This window comes from Hippopotamus amphibius, chromosome 15, assembly GCF_030028045.1.
Source record: "Hippopotamus amphibius kiboko isolate mHipAmp2 chromosome 15, mHipAmp2.hap2, whole genome shotgun sequence".
NCBI lineage: Eukaryota > Metazoa > Chordata > Mammalia > Artiodactyla > Hippopotamidae > Hippopotamus > Hippopotamus amphibius.
In genome coordinates this window covers 11,246,112-11,272,765 of record NC_080200.1, presented here as the reverse complement: position 1 = coordinate 11,272,765, position 26,654 = coordinate 11,246,112, and the positions used below count along the sequence as shown (strand labels likewise).

The 26,654-nt window shown below is 38.7% G+C and overlaps 2 protein-coding genes across 2 annotated transcripts; both read left to right on the top strand.

The window, feature by feature from the left end:
* Positions 1–5,548: 5,548 nt before the first annotated feature.
* LOC130836230 (zinc finger protein 433-like) lies at positions 5,549–8,033 on the top strand. Its single transcript, XM_057708299.1, is given in 6 exon segments — positions 5,549–5,569; positions 5,702–5,828; positions 6,179–6,239; positions 7,031–7,792; positions 7,794–7,891; positions 7,894–8,033. Coding segments are annotated over 6 exon segments (1,209 nt in total).
* Positions 8,034–13,944: 5,911 nt separating this feature from the next.
* LOC130836968 (zinc finger protein 709-like) lies at positions 13,945–26,306 on the top strand. The gene is made up of 4 exons (XM_057709660.1): positions 13,945–14,095; positions 22,963–23,089; positions 23,294–23,354; positions 23,737–26,306. Exons 1-4 carry the CDS (start codon positions 13,949–13,951, stop codon positions 25,709–25,711), a joined length of 2,310 nt encoding a protein of 769 aa, XP_057565643.1. The 5' UTR covers positions 13,945–13,948; the 3' UTR covers positions 25,712–26,306.
* Positions 26,307–26,654: the final 348 nt, after the last annotated feature.

The window sequence follows — 26,654 nt, the reverse complement described above, 5'->3', positions numbered from 1 at the left end:
CTTCTAGGTTGTCCATTTTGTGGGCATATACAAGCATATAGTATTCTCTGATGATAGTTTGTATTGCTGTGGTATCAGTTATTTTTCCCCTTTCACTTCTCGTTTTGTTTCTTTGGGTCCTTGCTCTTCTTTTTGGTGAGCTTGGCTAGAGGTTTGTTGATTTTCTTTATCTTTTCAAAACACCAAGTCTTGGTTTTATTGATCTTTTCTAATTAAAAAAAAATCTCTATTTACTTCCTCTCTGATCTTTTATTATTTCTTTCTTTTTGTGACTTTAGGTTTTGTTTGTTCTTTTTCTGATCCTTTTAGGTTAGGTTGTTTATTTGGGATTTGTTGTTGTTGTTTGAAGAAGCCCTGTATTGCTATGAACTTCCCTCATAGAACTGCTTTTGCTGCATCCCATAGTTATGTATGGTTGAGTTTTCATTTTTGTTTTTCTTCAGGTATTTTTTAATTTCCTTTTCGATTTCATTGTTGACTCATTGATTTTTTTAGGAGCATGTTGTTTAGTCTCCATGTAATCATTTTTTTCTCATTTTTCTTTCTGTGGTTGATTTCTGATTTTATGCTCTTGTGGTCAGAAAAGGTGCTTGAAATAATTTCTGTCTTAAATTTGTTGAGCCATGTTTAGTGTCCTACTATGTGGTTTATCCTAGAGAATGTTCCATGTGTGCTTGAAAAGACTGTGTATTCTGGTTTCTTTGGATGTAGTGTCCTATAAATAGCTATTAAGTCTATTCTATTGTGTCATTAAGAATCTCTGTTGCCCTACTGATTTTCTGTCTGGAAGATCTGTCCATTGATGCCACTGGGGTGTTAAACTCTCCTACTGTTACTGTATTCTCAACTGTTTCTCCCTTTATGTCTGTTCATATTTGTTTTATGTATTTCAGTGCTTCTACATTGGGTGCATATATGTTAATGAGTGTGATATCCTGTCCTTGTATTGATTCTTTTATCATTATGTAGTGTCCTTTGTCTTTCTTTATTACCTTTGTTTTGTTTTTAAACATAGAAGGCTGTTACTTTATTATTTATTTATTTATTTATTTATTTATTTATTTATTTATTTTTGGCTGCATTGGGTCTTAGTTGTGGCATGCAGGATCTTCATTGAGGCATGCAGGATCTTTCTTTGTGGCACACAGGCTCTTCATTGCAGCACATGGGCTTCTTCTCTCTAATTGTGGCATGCAGGTTTTCTCTTCTCTAGTTGTGGCACGCAGGCTCCAGGGTGCATGGGCTCTGCAGTTGTGACATGCAGGTTCCAGAGCGTGTGGGCTCTGTAGTTTGTGGTATGTGGGCTCTCTAGTTGAGGCCCATGGGCTTAGTTGCCCTGCAGCATGTAGAATCTTAATTCCCTGACCAGGGATTGAACCCTCATCCCCTGCATTGGAAGGTGGATTCTTTACCACTGGACCACCAGGGAAGTCCTTATTGCCTATGTTTTAAAGTCTGTTTTGTCTGATATGAGTATTGCTACCCCTGCTTTCTTGTAATTTCCATTTGTATGAACTATTTTTCCATTCCCTTACTTTCAATCTCCATGTGTCTTTTGCCCTAAAGTGGGTCTCTTGTAGGTAGCGTATTTTAAGTTCTTGTTTTATTATCCAATTTACCACTCTGTCTTTTGGTTGGAGCATTTAGTCCATTAACATGTAAAGCAGTTATTGATAAATATGTATTTATTGTCACTTAAAACCTTGTTTTCCAGTTGATTTTATATTTCTTCTTTGTTGCTTTCTTCTTCTTTTTGTTTTTCCCTTTGTAGTTTGATGTTTTTCTTTGTGTTATGCTTGAGTTCCTTTCTTTTTCATTTTTGTGAATCTAATGTATGTTTTTGGCTTGTGATTAGCCTGGTTTTCAAGTATGTTAACCCATAACTATACGTACTTGCTTTCGACTGGTAGTCACATAACCTCAAACACATGATCTACATTTTCTCACTCCCCTCCCCCACATTTTGTGACTTTGATGTCCTGTTTTACATCTTCACGTTTATCCTTTTGGTGTTCATTGTAGTTATAATTGCTTTCACAAGAATTTTTTTAATTCTTTTTTTAATCTATGTACTAGTTTATTTAAGTGATTTTTCAGTCCTCTTATGTGTTTACCTTTCCCATTTTGATTTTCCCTTTCATATAGATTCTTGCTTTTCCATTTAGAGAAGACCTTTCTATATTTCTTGTAAGATAGGCTTTGTATTGCTGCATTCTTTTAGTTTTTGCTTTTCTGACAAATTCTATATCTCTCCTCCTATTCTAAATGATAATCTTGCTGGATGGAGTATCCTAGGTTGCAGGTTTTTCCCTTTCAGGACTTTCAGTGTATCTAGCCACTCCCTTCTGGCCTGCAAAGCTTCTGTAGAGAAATCAGCTGATAGCCTTATGTGGGTTCCCTTGTGACTGACTCTGGTTTTCTCTTGCTGCCTTTAGGATCCTCTCTTTGTGTTTACTTTTTTCCATTTTAATTATGATATGTCTTGGAGTAGGTCTGTTTAGGTTCATCTTGTTTGGGACCCTCTGTGCTTCCTACCTGGATATCTATTCCCTTCTTTAGGTTTGGGGTGTTTTCAGCCATAGTTTATTCAGTACTTTTTCAATCCCCTTTTCTTTTTCTTCTCCTTCTTGGATTCCTATTATGCATAAATGAGCATTCTTTATATTGTTCCACACATCTCATATGTTGCTTTAACTTTTTCATCTGTTTTTCTGTCTGCTGTTCTGATTGGGTGATTTCGTTATTCTTTCTTCCAGGTCACTTGTTCGTTCTTCTGCATTATTAAGTTTGCTATTTATTATCTTTAACTCAGTATTCATCTTGGCAGTGGAGTTGTCTAATTTTGATTGGCTCATCTGTATAGTTTCTAGTTCCCTGTTACAGTGATCCACATTTTTATTTGTAGCCTTTCTTAATAACCTCAGCATTATCACCTCCTTTTGGAACTTGGGTTCTGGTAGACTGGAGAGGTCTGTTTCATTGTGTGTTCTTTAAGGGGATTTCTCATTCTTTTAATTGGGAGTAGTTCCTCTGCTTTTTCATTTTTCTTATATTTCTCTGACTCTGTCAGTTTAGGAGAAAGAGTTATCTACTGTGGTCTTACAGGGCTGATATTTTGTGGGAGTGTCCCTGTGTAGCCCTCTTGAGTCCAATATTCATGGTGCAAAGGCTGTTTTTAGTATGTATGCTTGCCACGTGTCTCATCAGATTCTGCTGGCCCTTGTTGGTGTGCTTGGCATTGTGGTGACCAGAGACTGCACTGGATTTTGGCGGGGCCTCCTGTTTGCTCTGTGGTTGTCATAGGTCTGTCAGGGGCAGGGTCTGCTCTCTAATTGTTGGAATAGAAGCTCTTAGATCTGGTTCTAAGCTGTGGTATAAGGTAGGTGACACTGGAGCTCTCCCACTGGGAAAGGAGCCACTGCATGTTCATCCCCAGGAGCTGTCTGTGGGATGTGTGATTCTGTGATGCTGCTTGCCACCTGGTGTGCATGCCCGCAAAGATCACTGCTGCTGGCACTGCCCTTGATGGCTGCCTTTGCTTGGGGGCTCCAGTAATCAGGTTAGAGGTTCCTTAGGTGTAGGTGTGCTCACACAGCCACCAGTGTTTAAACCTACAGAGCCACGTCCCCTGAGACAGCAGATAATTGGCTCAAGCAGCTCTTACGCAAGTGCAAGCGGTCCTGGTCTCAAAATCCGCTGGAGCAAGGACATGCTGGAGCTGCATCCCAGCACCTGCCATGGGACTGTCTGCAGTTGGTTCAGATTTCAGCCCTGCCTCTGTGTGTGCAGACCCACAAAGTTCAAAGAACCTGCCGCAGCTAGATCCCCACTATGAGCATGCTGACAATGAGGCTGCTGTGGCACACCTGTGCCCCTCCTGTGTGTGTTGACAGTGGGGCTCCTATGATGGACCTGCTCATGCCCCCAGTTGTGACCCAGGCCACAGTCCAGGACCTCTGTGTCTCTGTGTCTCCTCTCCCCAGGACTGTCCTCTGAAGCCACGTTTCCACACCCAGTCATTGCACACACCAGCAGGCACATGTCTTAGGCTGAGAAGTGTGGCCATGTTACCAGGACCTGCAGTTCTGATCTCTCTCTACCCTGCCAGGTCGCATACCAGCTGCCACACTCTGCTCTCCAGCCTTTGAAATTCCCTGTCTGTCCTGGTAGGCCTTCCAACTGGTGAAGGAAGTTCCCTGGGTAAGGGGACCTTTCCTCTTTCACAGCTCTCTCCCAGGGCGCAGATCCCATCTCAATTCCTCTTCTCTCTTCTCCCGTCATCCTATCCGGTTATGTGGGGATCTTTCTTGCAGCTTTGGTTACATGAGATGTTCTGCAAGCTTTCAGTAGGTATTCTAAAAAAATTGTTCCACATGTAAATGTATTGGTGGGAGGAGGTGAGCTCCATGTCCCTCTACTCTGCCATCTTGTTCTCCTCTCCTTAAATTGTTGGGGTTTTTTTTTTGGGTTTTTTGGTTTTTTAATTAATTAATTAATTTATTTATTGGTTGTGTTGGGTCTTTGTTGCTGCCAGCAGGCTTTCTCTAGTTGTGGTGAACAGGGGCTACTCTTTGTTGTGGTGTGCGGGCTTCTCATTGTGGTGGCTTCTCTTGTTGTGTAGCACGGGCTCTATGCCCTTGGGCTTCAGTAGTTGTGGTACATGGGCTCAATAGTTGCAGCTGGTGGACTCCAGAGCACAGGCTCAGTAGTTGTGGTGCACGGGCTTAGTTGCTCTGCAGCATGTGGGATCTTCCTGGACCAGGGATCGAACCCGTGTCCCCTGCATTGGCAGGTGGATTCCTAACCACTGTACCACCAGGGAAATCCCCCTTAAGTTGTTTTTTAATGTCAGCAGGGATGAGGATTGATGGTCATGGTGTGCCACATGGGCTCTTGTGACATATTATCATCTCAGTGTGTATGCCTGTGTGTTCCCAGAATTGGCAGGAAGCTGCCCTGAGGCACAGGAGTATAGGGATTTTGTGGTCTAAGTTGTCATGCCTTCTTCTTCATGTCTGAACTCTGTTCCAAATAACTTTCTAGTCCATTAAATTGGACAGAGAGACAAAGGAGGTACCGAGCCTGTAGTTCATATGATACAGGGCAAAAGCAGTGCTTCTCCCCAAGAATATTTTTATTCAGCCAGTTGCATCTCATCACTTTTAACATCCTGGAGGACTGTAAGATCTATGACCAGCTGGACCTTGTTAAATGTTACATGCCAGAGGCCTAATGGACCCTTGTGCTTGGTAATGGAGAGACAAGAAAAAGCTTGTAGTTATTCACAGTGGTTTATGCATTGAAACCTCATGTGGATTTGACCCCTTGTCTCCTGGAGTGCTGGAATTGGTGAGTAATAAGGAAGGAAATGAAAGAATTTTTCTCAAAAGGAATTGATGGTCTTAAAATAATATTGCTTTCATTTGTATAGCATTTCTGTCATTTCCCAATATTCTCTGGGCCCTGACGTTAAAGAGAAATAAAATGTAATGTGTTCAGAGTAAAAATGTGTAAGTAATTTTCATGTCTTTATGGTACTGATAAATTAATGAGGAAGTATGGACAGAGGGTAAGTTTCTTGATGATGAAGTCAGAGCAGAAATGTTTGGAAAGGACGGAATCATACAAACCTTCCATAAATGGAATATGGGTGTCTAGTGCTGTCACTCATCCTACTGTACACATCTTTGGTATGTTTTAGGACTCAGTGACCTTTGAGGATGTGGCTGTGAACTTCACCCTGGAGGAATGGGCTTTACTGGATCCTTCACAGAGGAAACTCTACAGAGATGTGATGAAGGAAATATTCTGGAACCTGGCCTCTGTAGGTAAGGATGGTGACATTCTTTCACCTAGTCAGTTAGAGAACAAATGCTTCATTTTACTTGATGTTATTCTAAGATGCACCGTTCACAGAAGAAACTCTACAGAGACGTGATGGAAGAAATCTTCAGGAACCTGGCCTCAGTAGGTAAGGATGATGACTTTATCCTTCAGTTAGTCAGGTAGAGATCAAATGCTTCTTGCTCATTGATGTTGTTCTAAGTTGTGTAATATGAGAAGGGAGGATGTCCGTATATAAACTGGGCATGATCACTGCTAAGGATGTACATACAGTCGAATACTATTTCTTTAATTTTCAATTCTTTGGAATCATTTTACTGGGTCTGCATTTTAGGAACAAAATGGGATGATGATGACATTGAAGAGCAATATGAAAACCAGGGGGGGAAACCAAGGTAAGTCACACTGACAATAGCAAGCATTGACTCGTGAGAATCCCGGTATGTTATGCAATTTTTAAAACATGCAAACAAAATAAATAGCCCTTTCTTCTAATTTAGTTATTCTTAGAAAATTTCTATCAGAAATGTTTTCTTAAATGTGATATAAATGTCCAGTATTTGCAAAATAATTCACTTGCAGACAGTATTTATAAACCCTATATTTAAATACCACTTTTCAATAGAAAGGGCGCAGTCTCATTGCAGAGCATTCAGTGTATTCAATTCCTAACAATTCACACAAATTAGAAAACCACACTATTCCTATAAATTGTAATAAATACAGCAGATAAAATGATTAATAAAGAAATCATTACTAATGTGCTTCTCACATTTTCAGAAATCATACAATAGTGAGACTCTCTGAGCATAAAGACAGTAGTCCACGTGGAGAAAACTTCAACCTGATTCCACTTCTCGATCAGAGCAAGGAAACTCCTGGATTAAAACCATGTGGATGCAGTGTATGTGGAAAAGTCTTCATGTATCATTCATCCCTTAAGAGACACGTGAAATGTCACATTGAAGATAAACTTCAAGATTTTAAGAAATATGGTCAGGGGCTATATAATACATATAAATATGAGGAATGTGGGAAGGTTTACAGATTTTACAGTTCCTTACAGAGGCACAAAAGAACTCACACAGGAGAGAAACTGTATGAATTCCAGCAGGAGAGAAACTGTATGAATTCCAGCAATGTGAAAAGGTTTCAGTAATCATCAGGGTTTCCAAACTCATGAAAGAATTCACTCTGGAGAGAAGCTGTATGAATGTAAGCAATGGGGTAAAGGTTTACATTATCAAAAAGATTTCCAAAAACACAAAAGAGATGACACTGGAGAAAAACCCTATGAATGTAAGGAATGTGAGGAAGCCTTCATTAATCCCAGCTCTCTTCAAATACATGAAAGGAGTCGCAGTGGCGAGAAACCATATGTGTGTAAAACATATTCTAAAGCATTTAGTATTCCCCTGTATCTTCAAAAACATGAAAAAACCCACACTGGGGAGAAACCATATAAATGTAAAGAATGCAGGAAAGCATTCAATAATCCCAATTCTCTTCACATACATGAAAGGACTCACACCAGAGAGAAACCATATGTGTGTAAAACATGTTCTAAAGTATTTAGTATTCCCCGATATCTTCAAAAACATGAAAAAACCCACACTGCAGAAAAACCCTATGAATGTAAAATATGTGGAAAAACCTTCAGTTCCACCTATGTTCAAGTGCATGAAAGAATTCACACTGGAGAGAGACCCTATAAATGTAAGGAATGTGGGAAAGCCTACCTTTCTCTCTCAGGCATTCAAAGACATATGAGCCTGCATACTGGAGAGAAACCATATAAATGTGTAGAATGTGGGAAAGCATTTATTATTCCCTGTTTTCTTCAAACACATGAAAAGACTCACACTGGTGAGAAACCGTTTATATGTAAAATATGTTCTAAAGCATTTCGTTTTTCCAGTTCTCTTCAAAAACATGAAAGAACGCATACTAGAAAAACCCTATGACTGTAAAATATGTGGGAGAACTTTTGCTTCCACTTATGTTCAAGTGCGTGAAAGAACTCACACTAGAGAGAAGCCCTGTGTATGTAGGAATGTGGGAAAATCTACATTTCTTTCTTAGGCATTCAGAGACACATGCATACTACAGAGAAACCATGTAAATGTGAAGAATGTGGGAAAACCTTCTCTGATCTCTCTACTTTGCAAAAGCATGAAAGGATTCCCTAGAAAATAAATCTAGTGTTCAAAGAGCCTAGGAAAGACTTCAGTGGGCCCACATACTTATATGTGAAGACTCCCCTGGAAAACAGATATAAATGTCAGTAACATGAGGTAACTTGATGGAAAGTAATCCAAGAATAATGTTTCAGAAAATCTTCAGTATAAAAGACTTGTCATAAAAATTTATAAATATGTGTGTCTACTAAGGATCTTTATGAAAGTGCCTTTCTTGACTTGGATTTGTACTAGTTACCTTCAGAAATGAATATTTAGGTGATGTAATTCTGGAAGTCATCTAATAATAATAGTTCATAAGGTTAAAAGGTAGTGATTTTTCCTTTAATCAGATAATGATATTTTCTCTTTCCATTTTAAAGTCTGTTGGATCCACGGGTGATTAAAGTGTGGTTCTAATATGCAGTCTTTTTGGAGGGGTGGTGAGTGTAGGAGCCTTTTCCCATTTTCTATACTATTAAATGCTTGGATGATTTTTTCTGTATGGCAAGGTTGTCAGAGAGTGTACATTCACGTAAATTATGTTTTTCCATTTGCTTCTTTCCTTCTGACTGGTATTTGGTGAATAGACTTTGAAGAAGAGAAACTTGTGATAGGACAAAAAATCTGGAGTTGGAGGTATCCTGCCTGTGAGTAATGTTAGGACCTAGATTTTCCAGAATCCATCCCCTTTGTGAGTCCATGTTAGAATTCACCAACAGTTTATCTGTGTGCAATGTAAAGGCAGCTGAGAAGAAGGCATACTGCAGATTTTGGGGACATCACTCTGGGAGACAGACAGATACATAGGAGGTTCGAGGACATCACCTTCTATTCTGTTTTCCAGATTCTGTGCCTTTGTGGTCAAGAGTATCCTCAAAAACACCACCAACTGTTTGATTTCTATTTTCAGAAGTGTAGTTTTCCTCTGATGTCTTCACAATTCTACATCAACATCTGTCAGAGTTTGAATTTTTCTGTGAGGCCTCCTGTGTCCACTTCAAAAATAATTCAGAGTTTCATGGCTGGGAATATTGTTTGATTACGTTCTTCTGTAGATTATAACTTCATCATGTGTAATTTGTGTAGGAAACACCTTATGCTGTTAACATTGCTGGTGAGTATGTTTACGTGATTCACCATGACATCTATAATGGTGCAGCAATAAATAATGACATGGGAGTTTGTTTCTCTGCTGCATTGTGCAGTGGCTGCCTTGGCCCACTCCTTCTATGTGAGAATAAGCCCCTTCCTCATATCAGGAAAAGTATGCATGTTTTCTGTTACTTGTAGCTGAATATAATTGCTCTTTGTTTTCAGTTATGTTTGATTGTACATGGTTAAAAAATTATGTGTTTTTTGGTGAAAGAAATGATTCTGTAGTTGTTTTGGAGAGATTTTATCAACTCTTTTCTAAGCTTTCGTATGCTAACAAATATTGTGGTTGTTATTTCCTCAGAAAATATATTAAAATAGCCATTGTAATTATGGATATTCAGATAAATTTGCAGTTTTCTTCATTTAATCATTGTATTTTTGAGTTAGTATTATTGTGTTCAAGTATTTTTTTCTCAGGGAATTTTTATTTTTTTTGTAGTTAAAGTTTTTGACTTGAAATTCATTTCTCATTCACTCTTAATACCAAAAAATGTAAAAAATTTTCAGTGCCCTCTGCCACTGACCCCATAGGATCACACCTGTAGTCAAAGAGGGGAGTATAGTGAATTTTAATAAGAATGAACACAGACCATAAAGGACTGTGAAGTATAATAGCAGCAGGGTGCTGGAATGGACTTCTTATAGGATTTTGACTGTTGTTAGAGGATATGATTGCTATTTAAGCAAGTAAGACGTTTTTCTGTATCGAATGCTGTGAGGAGACAAACTGTTCTCTCATTGGTGATCATAATTGTTGTTTTCTAGAAGGTAAACACGAGAATTGGAGCAAAAGTTTTTTCATAAGACATTCCACTCAGTCATATTAGTAAGAAAAGGAAAGTACTGGTTATTTTTATGGTTTGGAACTTTCATCTTTTACCATTTTTAGAGATAGTGTTACAAAACATCCATATAAATGTCTTGGTCCTTCATGGCCACCGAGTACCTTGATGAAGGAAGTGTGTGACATTTTTCTTTTCAATAGGAAAAGACTTGGCCTTGCAAAAAATTCAGGCCAGCTCCCAGTCCTTTAGAACAGCTTTTGCCTTTCTTGCTTGCTATCGAAACACCGATATATTTCGTGAGGTACCATGCAGTACCTCAGTTAAAATATATAAATTTAGTATAGTATGTAATATTTTTAATGTCTCCTTTATGACTCAACTGAGGCCTATAAGTTTAGATAATTGGTGTCATTTTGTGTAATATCATAATTGAGTATAAAAGGAGATATGGGACATTTTTAATACTTTTGTCGTTTAGCAGGAGCTGGAAGCCTTTTGTTTTTATGATCCACAAGGCCCACAGCGCATTTTGCTGTTCACAGGTTTCATTTCCATTTGCTTAGACTTCCAGCACATTTTCTGGAAGCCTGGAAAATAAAAGTAACAACTTCAATTTTTATTAAAGAGCAGAGGAAATTAAATATTTTCCATGTTTTTTAGTGTTAAGTAAAAACCAGGGGAAAAATATACAAGGACAGTTGTATGCAGCATAAGGAGTAGCAAAAAGGAAGTTTGCAGTGATATATACCTATGATATACACCATGATTAGACACTCAGAATAACAGGAGTAGAAAGAAATTTCTTAACCTCATACTGAACATCTGTGGAAAACCCAAAGCTAATATTTTTAATGATGAAAGATTGGATGCTTTCATCTGAAGATATGGAACAAAACAAGGATATCTTGTTTTGCCACTCTCTTTGAGAATGTACTGGAGATTTTAGCCAAAACCATTATACAAGAAAAGGCAATAACATGCTTAAAGATTGGTTAGGAAGATGAAAAACTATTTCCACTTCCAGACGAGATATCTTCTATTCAGAAAAAATGAACGAATTTTTTAAAAAGTATTAGAACTCGTTGGGTTCAGCAGGGTGATAATATACAAGATCATAATATAAAAATTATTTTTTGTGTATTTCTATATACTTGCAATGATGTAATGAAACTAAGACATGCATTTCTAATAAGCTGAAAAGGAATAAAATAGGAATAAATTTAGCAAAAGGAGTACAAAATGAATACTCAGAAAACTACAAAGCATGGTGAACATGAATGAATGGATAGATAATTGTGAAAACATCCTAATTTCTTGGATCAGAATATTTAACATTGTTGAAATGGCACTGTATGATTTCACTGGTATGAGGTACCTAGATTCATTGAATTCCTAGAGACAAAAAGTAGAATAGTTTTTGCCAGGGGCTGGGCAATGGGAGAATGAGGACTTGTCCTATGGATGTAAAAACATTAATAAACAGAAACCTAAATTAAATACACTCAGGAGACTGGAAGGGAAGCTCTCACACCCTGTGAGGATAGCTGAACCCAACAAGAAGAAGGAATTCTTTCTCCTCTTGCCTCAAGACCTTGGCCAACAAGAAACTGTCATAACTCAGCCAATGAAAAACCACTGTACTTTGAACCCTCAGTTGCTTAGATCACTTTTTGTTTACTATAGCCCTCCCAACATCCCTTTCCCTTCTTTAAAAGAGTCCTCCTCTCCTTGATCCAGGGATCTTGTATGCCAAGGTTGCAGACCCCAAATTACAATTCTTTGCGGATCCTGGATAAAGCCATATTTTGCTGGAGTAATAACTGGTAGTCTGTTTATCTCAACATGTTTGTGCTATGAAAATTGTTCTGGAGATTGGTTTCACAATGGCAGTGTATTACGTAGTACTGAACTATACACTTAAAAATGGTGAGCGTGTACATTTTATGGTATGTGTATGTTACCACAATTATAAGTAAAATTTTTAGGGCAAGAGAGTGAAAACAATCCACAGAATGGAAGAGGATTTTTCCAATCTTATATCTGAAAAGGAACTTGTATTGAAAATATCTAAAGACCTCATAACATAATTTATAAAAATCAAATAACAATTTAAATATGACAAAGGATCTGAATACACATTTTTTCAAGTAAAATACACAAATGGTCAAGGGTATATGAAAAGATTCTGGCCATTAGTCATCAAAGAGATGCAAATCAAAACAACGAGATTCCACTTCACAACAACTAGGATGGCTAAAATTAAAGAGTGAGGCAATATGTTTTACTGAGGATACATGGAAAAATTTGAACTCTCACACAGGGTGGAATGAAGATAAAATGGCAAAACTATTCTGAATAAAGGTCTGTGAGATCCTCAAATATTAAACCTAGAATTATGTGACGCATCAACCCCACCTAGGTACATGCTCAAGAAAATGAAAACACGTTTGATCAAAACTTATGTATGAATTTTATAGTAATGTGATTCATAATAGGCAAAAGGGAGAAACATCCAAATGTCCATTAACAGGTTGAATAAACACAACATGTTTTATCCAATCAACAGAATATTATTCTGACATAAAATGAAGGAAATATTGATACATAGTTGTGCCTTGAAGAAATTATGCTGAGTCAATGAAGTCCTTCAAAAGGCCATATATAATCCTTTTAATATAAAAGAGCAGAATATGGAAATAGAAAGTAGAGTAGTGGTTTTCTAGGCTGGGGGATTGGAGGAGGAGGATGGGAAGATGAGCAGTGACAGCTGAAGGGCAGAGTAGTTTCTTTTTGAAGTGACAGCTTCAAAAATTGCCTGTGGTGATAACTTCATGTATCTACAAATATACTGAAACCATTAAAATGTACACTTAATGGATGCCGTCTAAAGTATGTGCATTATATCTCCATAAACCGGTTCAAATAAATTAATGCATGAAGTATTTTGCAATGTAAAAGTTTTGCAGTTCAGTCTCTCAGGAATATAAGACTTTCCAGATTAATTAACACATCCATCACCTCACTTAGTTACCTTTATTTTTATTTGCATGGTGAATATGCTTTGGATTTTAGCAAATATCAATTACACAATACAGTATAAGTGTATCAGATCATCACGTTTTAATCTTTAAATGCGATTTTATTAGTTATACTTCAGTAAAGACGGGGGTGGGGCAGGAAGAGTTTCCAGGTGCATTCCAATTTTAAGTACAACTTATCGTTTTTCTTCTGACAGTGGAAATAGAAATACAATTGTCTTATGTATATATTATAGCTGTTGACATTTCAAGCTTTTCTAGGCCCACAGGGAACACTGGTCTAAAATAAGTTTCCTTCCGCTGTAAAATGTATACCTAAGTTAATGCACACACTTCACAGCCTGTGTGGTTTGACTGAGATTTGTCCTGGCACCCAGCTAGGCTGACTGATTCAAACCTCCTACCAGCAGAAAGTGCTCTGGAATTCTTTAAGTACTTAAAGAGCGGGGGTGGAGCAGGGATGGGTGAAAGGTTCAGCGCTCTCGGGGAGCAAAGATGAAAATGGAGCCAGCCCCTTTATTACAGTGAGTTCACATTTAAGTGTGTGTGTTTCTCAACAAGAAGCACAATTCCATGCGTGGCCACACAGCCTTACACCAAGCCCTTGACCCCTAGACTAGGGGTCTAGAGGACATAAGACCTCTTGTTCCAAGCAGGGCAGACCAGGGCCATCCTCTTATCTGTACTTGAGCCATCTTGAAACGGAATCAGCAGTCCCAGTGCACGAGGGGCTGCGGAAGACAGCAGCGGCAATCCCGGAGCAGGAGAAAGTTCTGTGACAAACCAAAAGTGCCAGGCGCGGGCAGGTCCCGTTCGGGAGGCGGAAAGGGGTTCCGCTGACTCAGGCTTCCTCCTGCAGGTTGTCACTCAGGCGCAGGGGGGCGGGGCATTGGGATCTGTCCAACCAGGAGGCCGCAGAGGCAAGTGGGCGGGGCAGCGCAACGGCATGGACGTCGCTTCTCGCTCCCATCGCGTAGGGGGTGCGTGTTGCCCAGCCTTCAGGGTCAGTGGTTCTTCTGGTGTGGCGCTTTATCCTTCACGGGTGGTTGGAGTCGAGGGAAGGACGCAGGAAGACCCAGAAGACGTCGCAATGGTGAGTGTGCTGCCCCGGGGAGCGGAGACGCGGCGGAGGGACTGGTCGGAAGCGCCCGGAACTGGCCTCCCCGCGGTCAGTTCTGGAGTCTGCAGACCCGAGTCCACCCGGGGCGCCGCGCGGACCTCAGTCGCCTCCGGTGCGCAGCCTGGGGGCGGAGCCGGCAGCCGGGACCCTGGGTGTCCTGTCCGGTTCCTGCGGGTGGCGTCTTCGGCCCGAGCTTCTCCGGGCAGCTCTGCACCCGCAGCCCCGTGTCTGTCCCAGATTGCGCGTTGACCACTGGAAGGGTCATCCGGCGACCATTCTGTTTACTGTAGGAGCGGGACAAAGTAAAATGTCCCTTGTCCTTTTAGCTTGAAAGGGAGTTTTCATTGTTCATGGATTACGAGTTCATATCCATTACTGTTTAAAGGGTCAGATCTTGCAGTAGTTTACTTTGTAGATAAGTTTAAATTCCTAAGGAAGGAAAGTGTCTCAGGTCTCCCTGCCCGCATATCCTCCTCCACTCTAATGCTCTTAACTCCAGCCACGCTCAGATAACCAGTTTTGGTGCCTACATCGTCATCCTTTTAGTGTTTCTTTATACACAAACAATCCAGTGCGATATACCTGTTTTTCTGATAGTTTTTGTTCTTGGAATGATTATTTGGAATCCGCATATTTTATGTTTGGTTACTGAAAGTTAAGCCTCACCCACTCCCTTTTCCCCCAGTGCTTCACCTGGACAGGCTGATCAGAAAGCTCCTGCTGTGTGCGGTGCTGTTTGCTGGGGTCTCTTGCCGTGTCATGTGCTGCCCCGTGTTGCAATGTTGACCCCGCCAACCCTGGGTTCTATATACAGAGGACACAGAGTTGGCAGTTTCTGTTAATTCCTTGTAGTTTGGGAGTAGGAGTATGAGAACGGGGCCCTCCTTCCAGTGGTCCTGGGTTGATGTCTGAGCTGGAACCTATCAGTCATCAGTGTTGGGGGGAGGACAGGGGGAGTAGGAGGATGATTACACCCTATGAATGAGGTGAGCCCAAAAGATAGTCACTACTTAAAGGGCCATTATTTCAGAGAAAGTGAAGAAGAGATAGGGAAAGGCAGCCAGTAGGTGGTGAGATTCCAGAACTTCTATGTAACTCTGAGGCTGTTGCCCCTTCATCTGTTACAACAAGGGTCCTTACCCTCTGGGTTATGATGAACAACACCCACAGTCTCAGTTTGGCACAGCAAAGGGATTAGTTGAAACCCAACATTAGCGAGCTCCTTAAATTCTGTAAAGCACTCAGTGTTGTGGAGGAGGCCTCTAACCCTGCTGGCAGTGATTGGAGGCTCTCTGGAAGGGGCCTTAAGTTGTCCATAGGCTTCTGATGCAAGGCACTGCCCTAGGTCCCATACTAATATGCCATTAAAGCTGTAATCATCTCCACGTACTGAGATCTCTTAAAAATAGAGGCCTGCACAAAGGTGACTATTATGCCTTTGGTACTGGAAACAGTACCACAGCAGCTCAGCTCAGCTATTGACAACTACTTGCGATAAGATAGAGCCAAACCTTGGCCCTTGGGCTTATGCTCCCTTGGAGAGGTGACATTTCTTTCTTCAGTCCTTTGAAAGATGATGTGATGCTGGAGGAGCGACCATCTCCAACACCTTGATTCCCTGGTAGTTGCTTGGGATTAACTGAATGCACAGCTCTGGGGAGTGCATAGACTAAGGATGACAATACACCCTGGTACATGATGGAGCTCAGCGGTGAGTTGCTGCCCTTCATCCCTTAATTGGGACAGCCTTGATGAAGAACCAAACCCAAGGTTCACCACACTTAAGGAAGTCAAGAAATCCTCATGGATGAATTGTACAGATCTCTCTCTTCCTCCTCCTTCTTCTTCACCTCTTTTTTTTTTTTAATTTTTTAATTTTTATTTTTTTGGTATAGTTGATTTACAGTGTTGTGTTAGTTTCAGGTGTACAGCAAAGTGATTCAGTGTAGTATATATTCTTTTTCAGATTATTTTCCATTACAGGTTGTTACAAGATATTGAATATAGTTCCCTGTGCTATACAGTAGGTCCTTGTTGTTTATTTTATATATAGTAGTGTGTATCTGTTAATCCTAAACTCCTGATTTATCCCCCCCCTTCCCCTTTGGTAACCATAAGTTTGTTTTCTATGTCTGTGAGTCTATTTCTGTTTTGTAAATAAATTCATTTGTACCATTTTTTTTAAGAGTCCACATATAAGTGATATTATATGTGCTATTATATGATATTTGTCTTTCTCTCTGTGACTTACTTCACTTAGTATGATAACCTCTAGGTCCATCCATGTTACTGCAAATGGCATTATTTCATTCTTTTTTATGGCTGACTGGTATTCCATCATATATATGTACCACATCTTCTTTATCCATTCACCTGTCAGTGGACACTTAGGTTGTTACCATGTCTTGGCTATTCTAAATAGTGCTGCTATGAACATTGGGGTGCATGTATCTTTTTGAATTAGAGTTTTCATCTTTTCCGGATACATGCCCAGGAGTGGGATTGCTGGATCATATGGTAAATCTATTTTTAGTTTTTTAAGGAACCTCCATACTGTTCTACGTAGTGGCTGCACCAATTTACATTCCCACCAACAGGGTAGGAGGGTTTCCTTTTCTCCACACCCCCTCCAGCATTTATTATTTGTAGGCTTTTTGATGATGGCCATTCTGACTGTAGTTTTAGAGCAGTTTTAGGTTTAGAGAAAAATTGAAGAGAAATTAGAGAGAATTCTCACATAACACTTCTCCATCCACATAATATTCACTGTTTTTTAAATTTTTTAGGACTGGTACGTTTGTTAGAATTGTTGAACCAATACTGATGCATTAAAGTGCACAGGTTATATTAGTGTGGACTTTTTGTATTGTGTTATATAATGTTTGTGTTTGGGAAATATACAATATGTGTCCATCATTTATGCACATGTAGTGTAATTTTACTTACATAAAAATACTCTGTGTTTGACCTCAGTAGGTCTTCATCTCTTTCTCCAGCCCTCAAATCCTTGAAAACCAAAGCCAAAGATCTTCACAACCAAAGATCTTTTTCTGTCTCGTGCTTTTCCTTTTCCAGAACATCATTTACTTGGAATCATACAGTATATAGCCTTGTGAGATTGGCTTCTTTCACTTAGCAGTATGCTTTTAAGCTTCTCCCATGTGTTTTCATGGCTTGATACCTCATGTCTTTTTATCACCGAATAGTATTTCATCACACTGATCATTTATTTATTAGACTTTTTATTACATTCTTGAAGTGTAATATCTTGCTTAACTCTAACTCTTGCCAATTATGAATAAAGTCCCTATAGATTTTTGTGTACAGGTTTTCTGTGAACATAAGATTTCAATTCATTTGGACAAGTAGCAAGAAGTGTAATTGCTGAGTCTTATTCTACGTAGTAAGAGTATATTTTTTGTTTTTTTAATCTATCTATTTGTTTGTTTGTTTGTTTATTGGCTGTTTGGGTGTTGTTGCTGCCCACAGGCTTTCTCTAGTTGTGGCAAGCAGGGGCTACTCTTTGTTGAGGTGCCCAGGCTTCTCTTGTTGCGGAGCATGAGCTCTAGGTGCATGGGCTTCAGTAGTTGTGGCACATGGGCTCACTAGTTGTGGCCCACGGGCTTAGTTGCTCTGTGGCATGTGGGATCTTCCCGGATCAGGGATTGAGCCTGTGTCCCCTGCATTGGCAGGCAGATTCTTAACCACTGTGCCTCCAGGGAAGCCCCTGTTGTTTAATTTTCAATTTCCCATTGACATTTGATGTTGAATATATTTTCATGTAGCACATTTCTTTTTGATATATCTTCTTTGGGGAGCTGTTCAGATCTTTTGCCAATTTTTAATTAGGTTTTTTTTCTTCTTACTCTTGAGCTTTAAGAGTTCTTTGAGTCTGTTGGATACCAATCATTTATCAGATAAGTGTTTTTTAAAGATTTTCTTCTACTCTCTGACTCATCTTTTCATTTTCTTAACACTTTTCTTTCTCAGAGAAGGAGTTTCTTCATTTCAATGAAGTGAAGTTATACCCTTTTCTTCTACAGACCTTGCATTTGGTCTGTATTTGAAAATTCATCATTAAGCCCAGAGTCACCTACATTTCCTTCTGTATCATTTTCTAGGAGTTTATTACTTTTGCATTTCACACTGAGATCTATGATGTGTTTTGAGTTATTCTTTGTGAAGTGTGTAAGGCCTGTGCCTACATTCGTTGTGGGTCTGTGTGCGTGCATAGGTTTTATGTGAATATCTATTATTTTCAGTGCTATTTGTTTAAAGGATTTCCTTTTCATTTGAATTGCCTTTTCATCTTTGTCCAAGTTCAGCTGAGTACATTTGTGTGGGCCTATAGGAAAGCAATTTATTAACCCTCAGTCTCAGTCTCTTACCAATTCCAGGAGCTATCTCTGTTGTTGTGGATTCTTTCAGATGTTTCACAGGGAAAATCATGTTATACAAACAAATGTTATAGATTTAGCTACAGGATTCATGAAGGTGTTGATTCTCAAGAACTTAAAGTTAAGTTCTCTCTATTAGTAGTTTGTTTTCATAAATGGATGTTGGATTTTATCCAGTCCTTTTTCATTTTCATTTCCCCCTCTGTTCCTTTCTTTATTTTTTTTCTTTTTCAGCTTACAACAGCACATGTTTATTATCTCATAGTTCTCCTGGGTTTAGGTATGGCTATGCTCCTTTCTAAAATTTGTACTTTTTGTTTTCCCTCTTTTCTTAGTTATCTTGACTAGATCTTTATTAATGTTATTAATCTTGTCAAAGAACCAGAGTTAAAATTTTTTTCTCCATCGATATCTCATAATTATGTTATTTTTTTCTTTTTCTTTTTCATTTTTATAAATTTATTTATTTATTGGCTGTATTGGGTCTTCGTTGCTACACACAGGCTTTCTCTAGTGGTGGCGAGTGGGGGCTACTCTTTGTTGTTGTACACAGGTTTCTCATTGCAGTGACTTCTCTTGTTGTGGAGCGTGGGCTCTAGGTGCATGGGCTTCAGTAGTTGCAGCACGTGGGCTCAGTAGTTGTGGCTTGAGGGCTTTAGAGTGCAGACTCAGTAATTGTGGAACATGGGCTTAGTCGCTCTGCGGCATGTGGGATCTTCCTGGACCAGGGATTGAACTTGTGTCCCCTGCATTGGCAGGCGGATTCTTAACCACTGTGCCACCAGGGAAGTCCCTCAAAGAACCAGAATTAAAAAATTTTTTTCTCCATCAATGCCCCACAATTGTGTCAGTTTTTTCTAATTTTTATTACTTCTTTCATTCTGCTTACTTTGTGTTTTGTATGCTCTTCTTTTTATTGTTTCCTAAGGTATATGCTTTTACATTATTGTTTATACATCTTGGTGTTTTTCTAGTGTGTTTTATGGCATAAATTTATGGCATAAAGGTAAAGCCCTCTAGGTCCTGCTTTTGCTGCATCCCACATCCTTTGGTACATTGTGTTTTCATTTCACTTAGTGCAAAATAAAATTTATATTTATTGAGACTTCTTTGATCTTATATATTATTTCGAAGTGTGTTGTTGAGACTCCATGTATTGAGGGGTTTTCCAACTCTCGCTGTTATTGATATCTAGATTTATACCTTTGATGTCTAAGAGCATAGTTTGTATAATTTTCCTTCTTTCAGAGTTAAGTTACGTTTTATATCCCAGAGTATGTTATGTCTTAGTGAATGTTCCATGTGAACTTGAGAAGAATGTGTATTATGCCCTTGTTGCATAAAGCATTCCATAGATTGCAGTTAAATTGTGTTGTTTTGTAGCACTTTTTTAGTCCAACTGTGTCCTTCCTGACTTTCTGCCTGCTGAAATTTATAGCTTGTGATAAGGGGGTGTTGATGTATGACTGTAATAATGGATTCATGTATTCCTCCCTGCATTCTTCATATCTTGCCTTATGTACTTTGCCCCTTTGTTGCCATGAATGTACACATGAAGGACTGTTATGCCTTCTTGGAGAATGGACCTTTTTGTCACTATGTGAAGCCCCTTTTTATCGCTGAGTTTTCCTTCGTCTGAAATCTGCATTGTCTGAAGTTCATATACCAGTGCCAGCTTTCTTTTGATTAGTTTTGGCATGGTGTATTTTTCTCTATCCCTTTACCTTTCATCTACCTATGTCTTCGTATTTAAAATGGATTTTTTGTAGACAACATATAATTACAATTTTAAAAATCTGATATTACTGTATTTGTCTTTCACTTGTATTGAGACCATTAATGATTGAAATGGTGATTAATACAGTTGGATTAATATCCACTGCACATCCTACTGTTTCTGTCTGTTGCCCTTGTTCCTTCTTTTGTTTGCTTCCCACCTTGTCCCTACCTCCTCTGGCATTAATTGAGAATTTTACGTGATTCTTCATTTTATCCTGTCTTAGCTTATCAGTTACACATTTTAAAAAATCTTTTTTAGTGGTTTACCTTGAGTTTTCAGTATATATTTAGAATTAACCTTTGTCTTCTGTCAAGTAACACTATACTTTTTCAGTGGTTGTGCAGGTACCTCATACCACACTATTCTCAATTCCCCTCCTCTGTCCCTTTTTACATGGCTGTCATTTACTTCACTTATCCATAGAGTTTTCATTACCAATGTCATTGTTGCTGATATTATTTTATACAAAGTGTTATCTGTTATATATGATAATATTAAAGATGTTAATTTATTCCTCTCCTAATCCACCTTATTGTTGGTATTCTTTCTTATAAATTTTGAACAATTTGTTTCAAAATAGATGAGTAATGACAAGTTCCCTCAATTTTTGTCTCAGAAAGTCCTTATTTCTTCTTTGTTTTTTAAGAAGTAATTGTGCTTTATATAGTATTCTGGGAGTGTTTTTTAAATTTCAGAACTTTAAGCAGTTCAATCCACTCTGTGCTTGCTTCTTTGTTTGTTTTCTGAAAAGATGTAGAATATAATTCTAACTTGTTTCTCTGTACTTGAGGTCTGTTTCCCTCTCTGGCTTTTTAAAATATATTCTCTTTGCCTTTGATTTTTCTCTAGTTTGAATATGATATACTTTGGTCTCCTTTTTAGGTGTTTTTATGTTTAGTTTTCACTGAGATTCATGGATCTGCAGTTGTTGTCCATCATTAATTTTAGGAAAATCTCAGTGATTATTACTTACATCTTCTGTTCCTTTCTGTCTCTCTTTCCCTTCAGTTATTTTCATTATGTGTGTTTTTAATGTTCTGTTAAAAAATGGTTCTGATGGGGTTTATGGATATTGTGTTTTATCTTTCTTTGTTCCTTTTGTCTTTGCATTATACTCTGATAAAACATTTCTTTTTTCCAGCACAGGCCTTAAGAACAGAATATTTGTGGCATATTTCAAAACATCTTTATTTTCTCTTTCCCAGTTTTGGAGACACCAGTTTGCCCTTTGAAGTCATGATCTCATGGCTACAGGAAGACTTTATTTCAGTTTTTTTCATTCTCTTCTAGTGAGATTGAGAATCACAGGTTTTGGGGGGGTTTTTTTGGCTGTGTTGGGTCTTCATTGTGGTGCATGGGCTTCTCAATGCAGTGGCATTTCTTGTTGACGAGCATGGGCTCTAGGTGCATGGGGTTCATAGTTGCGGCAATGGGCTATAGGGCACACAGGCATCAGTAGTTGTGGCTTGAGGGCTCTAGAGCGCAAACTTGGTAGTTGTGGTACAGGGGCTTAGTTGCTCCCCAGCATGTGGGATCCTCCTGGACCAGGGATCAAACCCCATGTCCCCTGCATTGGCAGGCGGATTCTTAACCACTGTGCCACGAAGGAAGTCCTGGGAATCACAGCTTTTAAGTTCATAAATTTCAGACCAGAAGTTGGCCAGGCAGCAGGTAGCATGGCTCTTCAGGAAACACTAGGTCCTGAAATTGCAGAATGGAGACTTTATGTTGTCTTGGAGGAATCCACTGATAAAACCTTTCCATATTTTATAATCATGGACAAATTTACCATCAACGCATATCAACTTCAGTGAACTCACTTGCAGTCTGTAGTTTTTAACCTATTCTTCAAGGGAACAGTTTGAGCAGAAAGAGCTATTTTGGCAGTTATTTCATTATGTGTTCTATAGTTTGGCTGGCAGAAGCCCTGAGGCACACGAGCAGAGAGGTTTTGTGGTCTAAGTTGTTATTCCGTCTTCCTCTGGTCTGAGCTCTAAGTTTAGAATAACTTTCTAGCTGCGTGAAATTATACATAGAGAGAAGGGAAGAACACAGTCTGTGATCATTATTAGATAATGTAAAAGCAGTGCTTCCCCACAAGATTTACTTTCAGGCAGGAGCATCTGATTACTTCTAAAGGCCTGGAGGACTTTTGGACAGTGTGGCCAGCTGGGCTTTGCTAAAAGTTTGATTTCTACAGGTTCCCTGTTTGGTGATAGGACTAGATAAAAAAGCTTCCAGTTCTCCTCAGGAAACTCATTCATTGAAAATTTATACAGATTTGACCCTCTGCCTTATGGAGTGCTGTAAATGGTGGATAATAAGGGAGAAGATGAAAGAATTTTCTCATATGAAATCAATGTTCTTAAAATGATATTTGTTTCATTTGTATAGCATTTCTGTCATTTCCCAACAATCTCTGGGCTCTACCATTAATGTGATGTAAGCTATAATGTGATCACAGAAATAATGTGTAAATATAATTTCCATGTGTTCATGATGCTGTTGAATTTATGAGGGGAGAATAAGTTTCTCTTGATCAAGTCATAGAATAACTCTTTGTAAACAACAGATTCATATGTAAAATGCCTGTAAATGGAGTACAGATGTCTAGAGCTGTCAGTCTCATGCATCTTACTATGCACATATTTTGGGTGTTTTAGGACTCATTGGCCATTGAGGATGTGGCAGTGAACTTCACCCTGGAGGAATGGGCTTTGCTGGATCCTTCACAGAGGAAACTCTACAGAGATGTGATGCGGGAAATCTTCTGGAACCTGACCTCAGTAGGTAAGGATGGTGACATTCTTTCGCCTAGTCAGTTAGAGGACAAATGCTTCGTTTTACTTGATGTTGTTCTAAGATGTGGAATTGGAAAAGGGAGGATATTGGTATATAAACTGGGCTTGGTCACCATAAACAATGGGCATAGAATCAAATAATTCTTATTAACTTCTAGTATTTTGGAATAATTTTTCTGGGCCTGCATTTTAGGAAAAACATGGGAAGATCATGGCGTTGGGGATCAGTACAAAAACCAGGGGGGAAGCCTAAGGTAAGTCACACTCACAATACAAAGCATTGTCTCATGTGAGAATCCTGGTAAATTATGAAATTTTAAAAAGAAGCAAACAAAACTAGTAGCCTCTTCTTCAAATTTAGTTCTTAGAAAATTTCTACCAAAAATGTTTTCTTAGATGTGACATAAATGTTAGGTGTTTGCAAAATAGTTCACTTGCATACAGTATTAATAAATGCTATCTTTGAATATCACTTTAATAGTAGGAAGGGTGAAGTCCAATTGCAGAGCATTCAGTATGTCCAGTTTCTAACAGTTCACACAAGGTAGAAAACCAAACTATTGCTATAAATCATAATAAATATGAGAAATATAAGATCAATAAAGAAATCAGAAATGTGCTTTTCATTTTTTACAGAAGTCCTATGGTAGAGAGACTCTCTGAACGTAAAGACAGTAGTCCATGTGGAGAAAACTTCAGTCTTATTCCATGTCTTAATCTGAGGAAGAAAACTACTGGATTAAAACCATGCAACTGCAGTGCATGTGGAAAAGTGTTCATGGACCATTCATCCCTTTCTAGACACATGAAATGTCACATTGAACGTGAACCAGGAGAGTTTCAAAAATATGGGGACAAGCTATATAAATGTAAGCACTGTGGTAAATCCTTTAATCATCTCACTTCCTTCCTACAGCACAAAAGAAGTCACACTGGAGAGAAACTGTATGAATGTAAAACATGTTCTAGAGCATTGAGTACTCTCAGTTGTCTTCGAAAACATGAAAGAACCCATACTGGAGAAAAACCCTATAAGTGTAAGGCATGTGGGAAAGCCTTCACATGGCTCATAACCTTTCAAAAACACATGATAACACACAATGGAGATGGACCTTATAAATGTAAGGAATGTGAGAAAGTGTTTATTAATCCCAGTTCTCTTAAAATACATGAAAGGAGTCACACTGGAGAGAAACCCTATCAGTGTAAACAATGCGGCAAAGCCTTCAGTTATTACTGTTCCTTAAGAGTACATGGAAGAACTCACACTGGAGAGAAACCCTATGAATGTAAACAATGTGGAAAAGCCTTTAGTTGTCATGAAAGCCTTCAAACACATGAAAGAATTCACACAGGAGAGAAGCCCTATCAATGTAAACACTGTGAGAAAGCCTACAGATATCACAGTTCTCTTCGAACCCATGAGAGGAGTCACACTGGAGAGAAACCATATCATTGTAAACAGTGTGGAAAAGCCTTTCGATGTAAACAAACCTTTCGAGCACATGAAAGGAGTCACAGAGGAGAGAAACCTTATGAATGTAAGCAGTGTGGTAAAGGGTTCAGTTATTTCAGTTCCTTCCGAATGCACAAATGGCATCACACTGGAGAGAAACCGTATGTGTGTAAAACATGTTCTAAAGCACTGAGTAGTCCCACTTCTCTGCGGAATCATGAAAGAACCCACACTGGTGAAAAGCCCTATGAGTGTAAGGAATGTGGGAAAGCCTTCACCTGGCACAAAACCTTCCAATATCACATGATAACACACACTAGAGATGGACCTTATAAATGTAAAGAATGTGAGAAAGTATTCCTGAATCCTAGTTCTCTTAAAATACATGAAAAGAGTCACTCTGGGGAGAAACCCTATCAATGTAAACAATGTGGTAAAAATTTTAGTTCTCAAAAAGGTTTCCAAATGCATGAAAGAACGCATACTGGAGAAAAACCCTATGAATGTAAAATATGTGGGAAAACCTATACATGGTACAAAACCTTCCAGTATCACATGATAGCACACACTGGAGATGGACCTTATAAATGTAAAGAATGTGAGAAAGTGTTCATTAATCCCAGTTCTCTTAAAATCCATGAATGGAGTCACACTGGAGAGAAACCCTATCAGTGTAAACAATGTGGTTTAAGTTTTAGTTCGCAAAAAGGATTACAAAATCATGAAAGAAATCACACTGGAGAAAAACCCTACGAATGTAAGGAGTATGGGAAGTCATTGTTTGTTACCAGTTCTTCTCGAAAACAGGAAGGGACTCATGCTGGAGAGACACTGTATGTGTGTAAAACATGTTCTAAAGCATTTAGTACTCATAGTTCTCTTCGAAATCATGTAAGAACCCACACTGGAGAAAAGCCCTATGAATGTAAAATATGTGGGAAAACTTTCACTTCCACTTATGCTCAAGTACATGAAAGAACTCATACTGGAGAGAAACCCTATCAATGTCAGGAATGTGGGAAAGCCTACATTTCTCTGTCAAGCATTCAGCGACACATGAGACTGCACACTGGGGAGAAACCACATAAATGTGCAGAATGTGGGAAAGCCTTCTTTTATCACAGTAATTTACGAAGACATGAAAAGATTCACTAGATAAAACCTCTTGTTTGCAAACAGCTTGGGAAACACTTTGGCCCACATCCTTAGATGTGAAAACTCCCATGAATAAGAAGTATAAATGTCAGTAACATGAGATAACTTGATGGAAAGTACTCCATGCCTAATGTTCCAGAAAACCTCTGGTATGAAAGGGTTGTTTTAAAAGTTTATAAATGTGTTGTGTTTAGCAAGGATCTTTCTTAAAGTGTATCCTTGGAGGGTGGATTTCTACTAATTTCAAAAAATGAGTATTAATGTGAGTTAGCTCTGTAAGTTGTCTTTCAACAATAGTGCATAAGGTTTAAAGGTAGTGATTTCTTGTTTAATCAAATAATAATTTTTTTCTCTTTCTGTTTTGAAGTCTGTTGGATCCATGTGTGAATGAAAGTGTATTTCTAATATGCAGTTAGGCTTAAATTTCTATAATATTCTATTCATTCTCTGTTAAAGGGCCATTGAAAATAGCAGTTTGGTATTTGTAGGGATTTTCCTTCTGGTGTTGGGTGGCAGTTCCCACATATCCCTAATCTGTTATATATATTGTAGCTTTTTTACTGAGAGAGATTCTTGTTTGGAGGTGGTGGGTACAGGAGCCTTTTTCCATTTTATTAAAGACTTGGAATAAATTTTAATATATGGTAATGTTGTCAAAGTACAATTTTATGTAAATTATGATTTTCCTGTTTGCCTTTTGTCTTTCTTTTTGACTTGTATTTGGTGAATAGAATTCAAATTGAGAGAATTGTGATATGACAAAAAAATCTATGGAGTTGGAGATATGTTACCTGTGATCTACCTAGCTTTACCAGAATTCATCCCCTTTTTGGTTCCATGTTAGAAGTCATCACTTGCATCACCTGACTTGGATGGAAAGGCAGATGCAAAGAAGACACTCTTCAGATTTTGGAGCCACCACATTGAGGGAGAGACAGATGGG